Source organism: Chlamydotis macqueenii, chromosome 7, assembly GCF_036417535.1.
Source record: "Chlamydotis macqueenii isolate bChlMac1 chromosome 7, bChlMac1.mat, whole genome shotgun sequence".
Lineage (NCBI taxonomy): Eukaryota > Metazoa > Chordata > Aves > Otidiformes > Otididae > Chlamydotis > Chlamydotis macqueenii.
The window spans coordinates 32,022,489-32,034,599 of NC_141562.1; the positions used below are offsets into that span (position 1 = coordinate 32,022,489).

Sequence of the window (12,111 nt, forward strand, 5' to 3'; positions counted from 1 at the left end):
GTTCAGTGAGCTACATCCACCTTGCTGTTGAAGACAAACAATCACATTTTATAAAATAAAGTTATAATTGCTGTACAAATAACTGCTCATTCTTCCATCTTTTACTGCTTGCTCTGAAGGAGCTGCTGCTCCGAGCATAATCCAGCTCTTTTATGTCAAGCAAAGTATGAGACATTCCCGTCACCTGACACACACGAAATCTATGACCCTTCAGGGAGCTGTTCTGAGTTTTGCTCTTCTCCTTCACTGCTTTCTCACCATCTCTCCTCTGTGGAAATACCATTGTGATTAAGCCAACAATCACAAATTAAAAGTAGATTGAGATTTCAAGGTGATTCCTTCTCTGTTTTCTTAATCTCCAGCATAATTACACAGGCTTAGCAAAGGTGTATACTTTCATGTTTTCAGTCTACTGATACAAACTGCCACATCACTAAAGTTGTGAACAGCCCCTTACTCAAAAGGATGGGTCTTAGAGGGACATAATTCCATTTAAAAAAAAAGGCTGGGAATAGATCTCCAGACAGAGTCTGCCTATGCAATGCTTTGAACTGATTAAGAATTCCTGTTCCTCCTAATTCTTCCTAATAACACAGTGGGAATGAAGCTGTCCAAGGGAAAGAGGCCAGGGCACCAGTGAAGATGGATGGGCGGCTCCTGCTCACTGCTTGGTACCTCCCTCCCCATTCTCTTGAAGCAGCCAGGATCTCAAGGAGCAGAGTCAGTTAAACGAGGGGTGCACTCCTCGTTACTGACCAAATCACTGCGCACACACTCCTGGAGGGCTGCTGCCCTTTGGTGGATGCCACCATCTGCACTGGGGCCAGGGGAAAATCTCAATTGTTATTATTTTCACTAATATCTGAAAGGTTTATCTTCAGTGTCTCCTTCATTAGACTGGCTTGTGGAATGAATATCTATGTTAAATAGTGCAAACCCTTAGCCATATATTTCAGTTCGGTCCAAATTTTATCTTTATGTGTACTACCTTTAAGAAGCAGCATAAACAAAATAATCAGGTTATTTTGCATGGCAGAGTATGCACACTCCTAACAATACTAATGACAACATCTGTTCCATTATACTAAATGAAAAAGATGATTTGTATATGTTCACAGTAGCCCATGATGTAATTTACACGCAACTGAACTGGTTAAACTTACAGTTTAAACAGTAGATCATCTGTATGTACCTCTTGTATTTGGACAGTTCCTCTATTATACTTACATTAATAAAATTAGTGTACTAAAGGAATATATAAAGCCCAGCCTAACCTTGTTCACTGAACACTCAACACATGGCATTTTAGTGACTGGAAGAGGAAAAAAAAAATTAAACAATTTGCATCCTTTAGTACTGCAGCAAATGACTCCATTGACAAGGTCACCATGCTAAACTGACATCATCCACATCACATCCAACTTCTAAAAATCCTCCAATATTTGCATGGTGATGCCTGTAAAAACCTCATTAAGTGTCAGACTCTTAGGGGTGTTTTCCCTCTTGCCTGTTTAATAAGCAATTTATTTTTTTAATTAAGAATTCAGTATCTGCTTTTAATTTATATGAGGAAAAAAGCTTGAGTGCTGTGTTTTATTTGTGGTAACATGACTAGCTGTATAAAACACAATTTCTTCTTCTACTACATACATAATTGTATTTCCAAAGGTAACTCCCATTGAATCAGATAACTAGCAATTTCCTTTGTAATCAGAACCTAATTAGGTGGTTGTTTACAGTATAAGTGATCAATAGCTTTTATTCTGGATCACACAGTGTCAAAGCTCTAATAATTGGTATTAAATGTAATAGAGATACTGTAATCAAACCAAATGTAAAAAAAATCTTCAAAAAGTATGTTCTATACTGGAAGGTTATTAAAATTCCTGGTACTGCTTAAAATGTGTTAAATGTGTTGAATTAAAATGATATTTTAAAGAAAGCTGTGTGGATCAAAGACGGATTTAAGAATTGTAATGTTTATGAATTTGTTTTGAAAATATTTTTAATTGGATAATGTCAGACTTTTCAATTAAATGCTATGTTCATTAGCATTTCAATAGGTTATACTATCAAATCCTTTTGACATAAAAGAATTTTATTTATTTTTAAAATCATGAATCTCATAATCTTTTTTTCTGTTGTCACTAGTTTTCAATAATTTGATTAGCTTATAGAAGAAGAGCAACAGGAACCACATGGGCTTTGCTGGCAATGATGTGCTATATATTTCTTCTCTGAAAGCAGCTCTGATGCTTTTGAAAGAAATCTGCAGTTTCTAACCAGCACAGAATTAAAGAGTAATAGTGTGTAATTTGTTGTATTCAGAGTATCCTAGAATTTGATCACATACACAGTACTTTGCAACCTGTATTAGGTGACCATAATCAAGAGTAAATAAGTAGATTTCAGAATTTCTGAAAGTGTTTACTATTAGCTAAGCAGCAGCTCAGAAGATGAACTAATAGGTTTAATCATATCTTAGTAAGATTTATTTCACACTCTCCCAAACTTCACGGCAGTTTATAAAACAGTAATTCCTACTTTATAGCTGTATCGCAAATAACTGATGTAGACACTTCAGAGCAGGACGGGCCATAGTTGTGTGAGTCTCAGTGTAAACCTGGAAATTCAACATGATGAACTCTTTACTTGGCAAAGTTATCTTCTACTTTCTATAGAAACAAAAACTGATTGCTGTTGATCATTTAGACATAACTGCTTGTAACAGTCAACAAGCCATCAGAGTAAGGTACAAAGACAGCCCTTAGGAGAAATGCAGCCTATTTGATGACATTTAAAGCTTTAAAGTATTCCTTCTAGATACTGCAGGAAATCATCATGAGCCAGCACAGGCTGTCAATGTCACTGAATGAAAACCAACACGATCAAATCATGTATACTGGCAATATTGCCATCCAAACCATTAAAACAATTTATGGAACTGGTCTTGCAAACAGTTCATCATGTCAGCAATGCCAAGGTCTGCAGTAGGAACTACCGGAGTGAGAAAAGCCTGTCACATGGGTGACTGTGCATGACGCTACCTTGTAATTGGAGCAACCATCCCTTTGTGTTGATTTTAGCAGTCTTAGAAATAAAACACATTTGAAATGATATCCCACTACCTCTTTTCCCTCTACAATGTTGTGATAAGAGAAGGCATGAAGTTCCTCTAACTTTTTTGAGCTGACACTATCAGCTATGTACAAACAGATAATGCTGTTTTAGAAGAGCAAATACATTGTATGTAATTTTTATTAAACAAAAAAGTATAATAACTGGATCATATTATCACAATGGAAGAATAGAAGACCACAGACTGTACAGCTGAAACCCTGTAGCAAAATTTGTTTCTGCCGCTTATCCTCAAATTTCAAGAAATGTGTCTTTTTCAAGCTTTCACAATGGCTGCTTCTTGTTAAAGATTAAAGAATCTTTACCCTTGTTAAGGTTAGATGATTATAATTAAAAGATAAATGTACTGTTAGAAAGTTCTACGCCACACTATTTTTATGATAATTTAACTGAAAGACGTACATTATACATGTATGCGAATTATATCTGCTTCTTAGCAGGGAACGCAGAATCACTTACAGTACGTAAACATTTAAAGAGAAAAATGCTAATACACTGAAAGAGTTTAACATCAGTAGCAATTTATGGAATGAAGAAGTTTCATGAAGTCCACTCTCTGGGAGAACATTCACTGTTAGACAAAAGCCTGGCATCCTTGATAGTCTGAAGTTCAATCAATTTGAAAACCAAAACCATTCAATGAGATAAATAGGATCTTAAGAAAACTGCCATCCTCCTTCTCAGGTAAAAGCCAGAATTAAAATAATTATTATTAAAATAATCCAACTAGGTCGCTCTACAGGCAAATTTACACTTTGTCTCTTTAAAACACTGCATGCCCAAAAACCTTTCGGGTTTGGAATGTAGCACTGCACCAAGTATTTCACAAAGCCTCTAAATATCACAAGAAGCTTTTTTAGAGAGAAAAAAAAAAATTCCAGCTGACTGAAACTGTTCTAGCAGAAGTGCCTCAGCTTAACTCCCAGACCTGGAATTCCAGATAAACAACAGAGGACAGGAAACAGATTTTTTTTTCTTTTTTTTTACATGTCCTTTTGTAATGCAGCTACAAGACGACTGATGAGCTTAGGAACAAACAGAGTGAGAGTGCAAGTGTCATCAGAGTGAGCGGTGTGCTTAGATAGAAGCTTCTAGGAAGAGCCAGGGAATTCTCCGAAGATATGTGACTGGTGGAGACTCCTGCTGTGTTGTCTTTCCCGATAGCATTCTGCAAGACACAATACTTTCCTTGGTCACCATTACACATTTTCATTGCAACATATTTAAATCTACATCATGAAATTCATCTTTTGTTTGTTCGTGTCCCACCCTCCACTGTTACCCACATATCACTGTCACAGATAGAAAAATACAAAAGGCATAAAAACAGATGTTAAAGTGACTGATTCTAAAGTTAGTTTAAAGGATAAAAACACCAGTACAGTACAATTTTAAAAAAAGAAGAAAGTATCAAAAAACCTCTACTTTAGCAGGGGTTCCATGTGTAAACCTACTCTTGTTAAGTATGGCATTTTTTTTAGCGATCTGTGTTTACCATGTCAGTTTATTTCAAAAAGCAAATTCAGGACCCGCAGAGAAAGTGCAACTTCTGCACAGTCAACAGAACAATTTTGTTGGATAACAAGTTGCTTCTGGGTGACAATAGATAAAATCTAATCCACGGGATCAGAAAAGACAGAGGTTTCTAGCTTACGAAAAAACATCTCTGTCTTTTTTTCCCCTCAATTGCTGCATTATTTTCCTTCTTTCTCTTCTTTGCTACTAATAAATAAACAGTATGCATATGCAAGTACAGACTGGCAGAATACAGTGCGCTATTTAAGGGGGGGGTGTAACACGAATATTTCTCATTGCTTATCATCCTCATTTAAAAAAAAAAAACCAACCAAAACAAACCAGGTATAATCACAGAATTAGAACAATTTAGACTAGAAGGCACCTCCAAGGTCATTAAGTCCAACCTACTCCATGCAAAGTTGCTCAGACCCGACAGAGGGGACAATCTTCCCCCATCCTGGAGAGGCAAAGGGCCAAGGTACAAGCTAGAAGTACCCAGAAGAGCAGATACAAAGAATAAGCATCAGTTTCCGCAGGAACGACTGTCTACAGAGCCTGGGAGTCATTCATGGATAAATCTCCGTGCCATTCCCTCACTTTGCTATCAGCTGCTAGGAGTGGCTAACTGGAAAGTCTATGAGATGTAAACTGTTGAAGGCAGTCAAGGCATTGAGGGAATCATCACAATATGCTTTCTTGTACTCAGCCCTGGGCTGAGTCACAGACAGAGTATGGGATAAGATGGTTCCTATGGTAAGCTAAAGTTACTAGGGTCTTCTTGTGAAAGGTCTTTTAGCCAACATGTCAACAGACCTGTTAATGTTACTGCACTGTTCCCTTACATGTTTCCAGGCTTCATTCTCATATCTACAAGAAATTCTTAATAGAATCTAAAGAATTAGGAAAGGGCTAAAGAATTGTCATTGTTTAGAAGAACTGTGCAAATTTGGACTGGTGAAGGAGAACCCGAAAGAGATGGCCACATCCATGCGGTGGCTTATGCCAGTACAGCTAGGCTTGCTCCAATGCCGAAGCTACGTGCTTCCACACTGTAAAAAATAATTTATGTACATCACGAATTATGAAGCTTCCTGAGATACTCAGTACAAAGGATATGGACTGACAGACATGGAAACTGATGTAATGTTTACGTCTGAAAGGTGGCCTTGGAGGTCAGGCTGAGCAGACTACTCAAACAGCACTGGGAGGTCCATGTCTCTTGGGTCTGTCAATCTGTCTCCTGATGTAGGAACATTGCATCCCCTGATGTGAACATCATCTCATGCCCTAAACTGGTCATTTTTGTTAGCCACAAAATGATGTCCAGTATGTTTCTGTGTATTTGTTACAAGCCATATCATGTTGTGTTCCTGCAGATTATTAACTAATTATATTTGCTAGGTGCAATGGTAATTACCATGGGATCTGCCTAAACATGTAGTACACAGTTATTAAAATATAAAGTCAGCAGAGGCCGCTTTGAGCCCAGCTCCAGATTTCTGAGTAAAATCATTCTTTAATACATTATGGTATCCAAACATAACAATACTAACAAGACTTTAATGTGAGGTAAGCCCATTATAACCTTGACAGACTTTGAACATTTTATATTACAGGGAGACACCTGTACTGTGAAGTATACAGGACCCACACTCTTACCTCATTAAGACAGAGCTCTGTATCTACAGATTCATTGGATTTCCGCTTCTTCTGTGCCTATGAACAAATGCAAAATTTATTCCCTGTACAATTTATACATACAGCAGCCTAAAACAATTAGATAAATTCGCATGGGTTGTCACACTCCTATAATTTTGACAGTGATTTGCACATGATTAGCAAATAAATTCTCCAAATGTAATGCATGTTTTCCAATAACATTCACATTCTGATTTGGATTTACAGCAAAACTTCAAACAGTCAACTAAGGGTACTTAGTAATTACAACGATGAGTGCCATCAGCTGCAGAGAACATGTTACATGCTGTGGCCTCTTAAAAATGGTGCTGGATGTTCATGAGAAGAAATGAAACACGACAATTAATAATTGCCATAAATACCACTATATATAAAAAAAAATAATATGACTCAGTTTCAGGAAAATATACACTACAGGAGTATTTTATCCTTAATGATTCTTGCAAATTCTCCATCTATTATTATGAAAATGCAAATATAGTTCTAATACATTGCATGGTTGCCACATAGTCTCTTCTAGAAAGTTACAAAAAGAACATTTAATGTATTTTAAAATCTATACCTGTAATTCCAATTGAGCTGTTTGTTTACATTGCGTTCACTGATTATTATACAGGGAATATGATTAAATGCAGGAATACTTTAGATGATCACAGACTAAAAAAATGAATGTTATATCTTCAGCCATGGCTTATGATGAGCATCCATCTGTTGCTATTACGGTGTGCTCTCCATATTGACTCAAGAAACATTTCTGGTGGCAGCATCATACAAATTGAAAGCAATAGTGTGCACTCTGTCTAGCATCATAAGGTGTTTAATATTTCCATTGCTCAAGAGAACATGACTGGGCTGGGAGTTTTCTGCTTTTCTATAATAGCAATAGCAATCCCCATGGTGCTAAAGATATTTTCAATAAATGGTGCTGTAGTTGATATAAGGACATCAGTGATTCTCAATATCATTTCTCTCTTTATATATTCCAGAAACATAAACAGCACTCTCTTATAGGAGCTACCACTGTTAAATATACAATCAAGTCTTATAACAGAAGATTTGGATTTACACACCAAAGCTACTGACTGCAGTGAGCACATCTGACACTTCCTGGAAGTTTTGTTGGACTTGCAATTTATTTCCTGCAAAGAATGAGGATCTCAATCTGTGTTGCTTTCACTTTACACTGCAGAATCCCATTTGTTTCAGCAAAGATGGACTGGACTGAAGCTGATGTGAGGAACTGCTGAGCATTCTGATTTTATACTCTCAAAAAATTCAGTTCTACATGCAGCTATTTTATTTTCCATCTGAGAGCCGTTGGTGCTGCCTGTGGACATAAAACTTTCTTTGACCTAATTACTGATTTTAGAATTCAAATGAAGAAACTGAATTTCTCATTAGGAAGCACATTCCCTGCTTTTCATGACACTTTTATATTTATAAACAGATGTATTAGAGGCAACTTAAAAACTAAAACAGCTGGGATTTAAAAGAAAGACAGCTTAGCAGTAGTAAGACTGCATACTGTATATATGTTGATAGTTTTCAGATATACAACAAAATAATAGCTCAATTCATTAATAAACATGCTCTGTGAAATCTCTCTTATATACTCTTTCTCCTAATTAGTACCATTAAGTGGTTACAGTAAGCATAAATTTAACTATCTAAATGGAAAAAGAAATGCCTGGAAGTAAATTCGCTACGAGAAATACCACACTGAAGCTTTCCTGCCGTGTTTGCAGAAGGGGTGGCACCCATAGAGGTCAGGAAACTTCCCTTAATGGCAACTGTAGATTTCAACTCCTAAATGGTTGGCTCCAAGAAGATGGGTAAAGATGGAGAAACTGGATGTCAATCCTGATTCTCCTTTATCCTAAACATCCATACTACACTGAATTGGAATGTGAGGCTTCATAGTAGGCCTCAGGTTCAGATCTTGACAGTGTAAACTGTAAGGATCATACAAGCCTCGTATTTCTTAGCTTGTCGTTCAGAGCTAAATTTCTTAGTCCACACAAGTATTTGCCTATTGGAAACACTGTGCTTTGCTGCTTACGCCTGCCTTGGATTCATAACACTGTGCTAACTACAAGTCTACTCTCAGTAGTTGGTCTCAACACCAAAGTTACAATCTATGTTCCTTCTGTACTGTGTTTCTCAAATGAGAAAAGAGAAAAATATTATTTTGTCTATATGCAGTAAAGTCCTCCTTTACTTCATTCAGCCTGATAAACAACAGAGTGCAGCAGCAAAACATTTACCTTTGAGAACACTATTTTAAAGGTAAAATCAACATTAAAAAAGCTTTTTAATCATTTTGATCAATAGCTTTCATTTGGAAGGTAATACTTCTGTGTATCCATATACTTAATGTAGTCATTCTAACATCAACAACACTTATTCACATTCCTCCTCCATTATAAAGTCCTCCTTTCTTAGAACTGAAAAGTAATTTTAATAAACAGGCAGGTTTTTCTCTTATTAAAACAGAAAGGACAATATCTTTCATGTATAAATACAGCAAAAGTGCACTTCTTTTGGTGGGGGGAAACGCAGAGGGGAAGAAAACACTCTCATTTTGAGGATAAGGGGAGACATCATATGCCAAGTTTCAAATTGGAAGAGTACGTTTTTACTGTTGAGTTATAAACCTGTAAAAACGGGTTATAATGGAAATGCTGGCATAGGCTGCACTACTGTAATACAACACTGCCTCACTAAATCACAAGTAACGGTAAAAACCCCATCTATGTGTTGAAGAGTGTGCTATAGAGAGTGTATGTCCTGTAATTACAACTGAAGGGGAAATTTCTTCCTGCCCTACTCTTGGGCAGAAAGGACACTACATGTAGCAGAACGGCTGTATTTGTGCTACAGGGAGAGAACATGTTATTAGGGGAAAAAAAATCAGAGCTTGGAGGTTATGCTGATAGCCTCAGTGGAAATGCCAGCAGACTGAGGCACATGTATTTGAATTATGATGGATATCCTCAGCCATAGGATATTTACCTTACAACTCCTTCCATTATCCTAAAAAATTAAACAATATAAGTGTGTGCCCGTCACATACAGCTGCAGACAATTCTGACAGGGAATATCTATGCCATCAACAAATGTGGGAAATGAGAGCTGTTCGTTATGCAAGATGCCAAAGATTCACTGCCAACTCTCATCTCAGGTCTCCTCCATGTCTAACATACAGGCAAGAAGGTGCCACCAAATGTGCTAGAAATACCTAATGCCACAGGAGTAAAATAGCACACACAAACGGCTATTAAATCTGTATTCAAACTTTTTTTTTTTTAATTTTTATATAAAGCTCTTATCCGGTGACAAAAAGCTCTGTGGGAATTTCGTCATTAAACAAAACACAAGCACAGTTGAGCTGATAATAATAATTAAAAAACCTGTGAAAGAAAAGCAGCTTAAAATAACTGCTTAAATATATGGAAGAGGTGTGAGATCTTTTCTACTGAGGTAAAATGGCATTTGTTAATGACTTATACACTCAGCTGTGACATGCCTCTGACTGTAAAACAAAGTTATGTAAGACGGGTTGACACTCATCCCGGCTTCGCAGGGATCTGCAATTCAGCCATGTGGGCTACTCTGACGAAGCTGCCCCCGTACTGCCAACAGCCTTGCACTCACTTAAGCTTTTATACTCTGTAAAAATGAACATCTGCTTTTACAGAGAATCTTAGCACTGTGGTAGCACAAGCAACAGATGATATTTAGAGATGATAATACTCATGCCCCTCCCGATGAGCTCTTCAGTATCCTTTGATATTTGAACTAAGGTGTTGCACTTAGTCAAGGACTGGTAGAGAAACTAACTGCATGTCCAGAAAAGAAAAAGCTCTCATGGTCAGAATTTTACTTATTTCTTTCCTAGAAAGAAAGGAGAATCAGGACTGGCCGAGGACCTAGTGGTTTTCTTAAAGGCAAAAGGAATATTACTTACAGAGAACTTTCTCCTCCAGAGTATTCTCTGGACCTCCATGCTTCCTTCTAAACCCAGCGCCTCCCAGATGAGTTCAATCCCATGTCCTTGCTCAGACACACCCTAACCCAGCCATCTCTCGTCCCGCACCTAATAACCACCGTAAGATGCTCCCAAACCCAGTAACTTTCTGCTTCCCATCCCCCAAATCCCTCTACCTCCATCCTTTGCAGAGATTATAGCCCTGGATTTATTCCCACAAACGCTATCTTGCAATTATACACCCAGTTTCTACAAATCACAGCCCTACATGGTTAATAAATGCATTAAACACTGCAGTGGGATCTCACCAGGAGTCAGTAGACACGTTGTTTACGGCTTGTCACCCAGCAGTATTTTTATATATCCACTACGGCATGCGTATCTACGTTACTCACAGCAAACAAAAGGTCTGACTGGGGACAGCTCCAAACAGAGGTGAGCTTTTATTTGGAGGGAGGCGACGGAAGAAGGACGAAAAGGGAAATAAATGCACTGGATCTGAATGCAAACAGGCACAGGGTGAGTATAGGAACTCAGAAACCAGTCCCTTGCCGTTAGCGACACACTTTGCGCCTTATGTGCTTTACGGAACATATTGCTTAGACATTACAGTGAGAGACAACAGAAGTGTCATTACAACAGATATCTGTTATGTGGGTTGTTTTTTCAGCTAATTTTAATGAGTGTGCCTGTGTCCTCTCTTGAGATGCCTGGTTAGTTATGTTCCATATTAACGAGCCTTTCTGAAAAAGAGGGACGAATCTCCCAGAATATATCCTTCAAATGGCCACGCTTCTGAAGTAGCTGTAACAAATGAGGGGGCTTGTTCTTTTTGTTCTTCTCTTGTGTTGATTAGAGAGATCTGCTATGTGACTAACCTGGTTCTCCAACAGCAGGACACAAACAATAAGCAGAGAAATATATAAACCGTAAAAATGCAATCAGTTTAACTCTTCTGCGCTCACTAAGCGGAAGGTGCATCTATCACAATTGTCAATAGTATTTTCTTATTAGCACAGCAGTACTACACTCCGCTGGAGTATAAATTACTTTCAACAGGGAAGATAAGTCAAGCCTGGGTCAGAGACACAGGCCACTAAAATAAGGATCCAATTCAGCACAGATTTTGAAATCCATACCATGCAGCCAGGGTGCAAAGCTATGAAAACAATCAGCTTTACACAATCCTGTAACAAAGCAGTCAGATCTTCTTTCCTGCTTCTCTTTTTTCCTCTGCTGAACCAGCCCTCAAGGTACAAGCTTGGGGCATGAAATTATTGGTCATTATTCTGCATAAAAGCACTACAGCTCTGCCATCCCACTTTGTAGAGTGAAGAAAGCATCTTTAAAAACAAGCATTACCAAGACTCTGCTCCATGAGTCTCCAAAGCTATGCAGGCAACCGCAGCTCAGTAAGAATCAAATCACAAGTTTTTTCAGCTAGGAGATATTACATAAAGCAAACCAATTATCCCCCTGTGCCCAAATATGCACCAGGGAAACACACACAGGGTTTTACAGGCTGCAGTCCTGTGCAATGAACAGCCAGTCCCTTCAGATCCCATCACGTCCCAGCACTAAGCCCCCTGACCCGCATACCTTTGTATCTATCTGTCCCAAAATCGCATAGTTTGTCCCCATTCTCCTATAAAGGTCTTGCCTGGCTTTCCCCCCACAGCCGGGCAGAGCGACAGAGCTCCGTCAGTCCTGAGCACTGCAGGACGCCCCGGCCGCCCTCAGGCCCAGCCCCCCTCTGGTCCATCAGCTCA

General features: G+C 38.3%; 1 protein-coding gene across 1 annotated transcript in view; it reads right to left on the bottom strand.

Moving 5' to 3' along the window:
- Positions 1-3,240: 3,240 nt before the first annotated feature.
- GFRA1 (GDNF family receptor alpha 1) overlaps positions 3,241-12,111 on the bottom strand; it is a 141,336-nt gene continuing 132,465 nt past the window's right edge. The window contains exons 8-9 of the mRNA XM_086752243.1: positions 6,316-6,372; positions 3,241-4,306 (exon numbers count right to left, since the gene is read on the bottom strand). Coding sequence (XP_086608369.1) covers positions 4,145-4,306; positions 6,316-6,372 — 219 coding nt within the window. The 3' untranslated portion in view covers positions 3,241-4,144. The remainder of the gene's footprint in view (positions 4,307-6,315; positions 6,373-12,111) is intronic.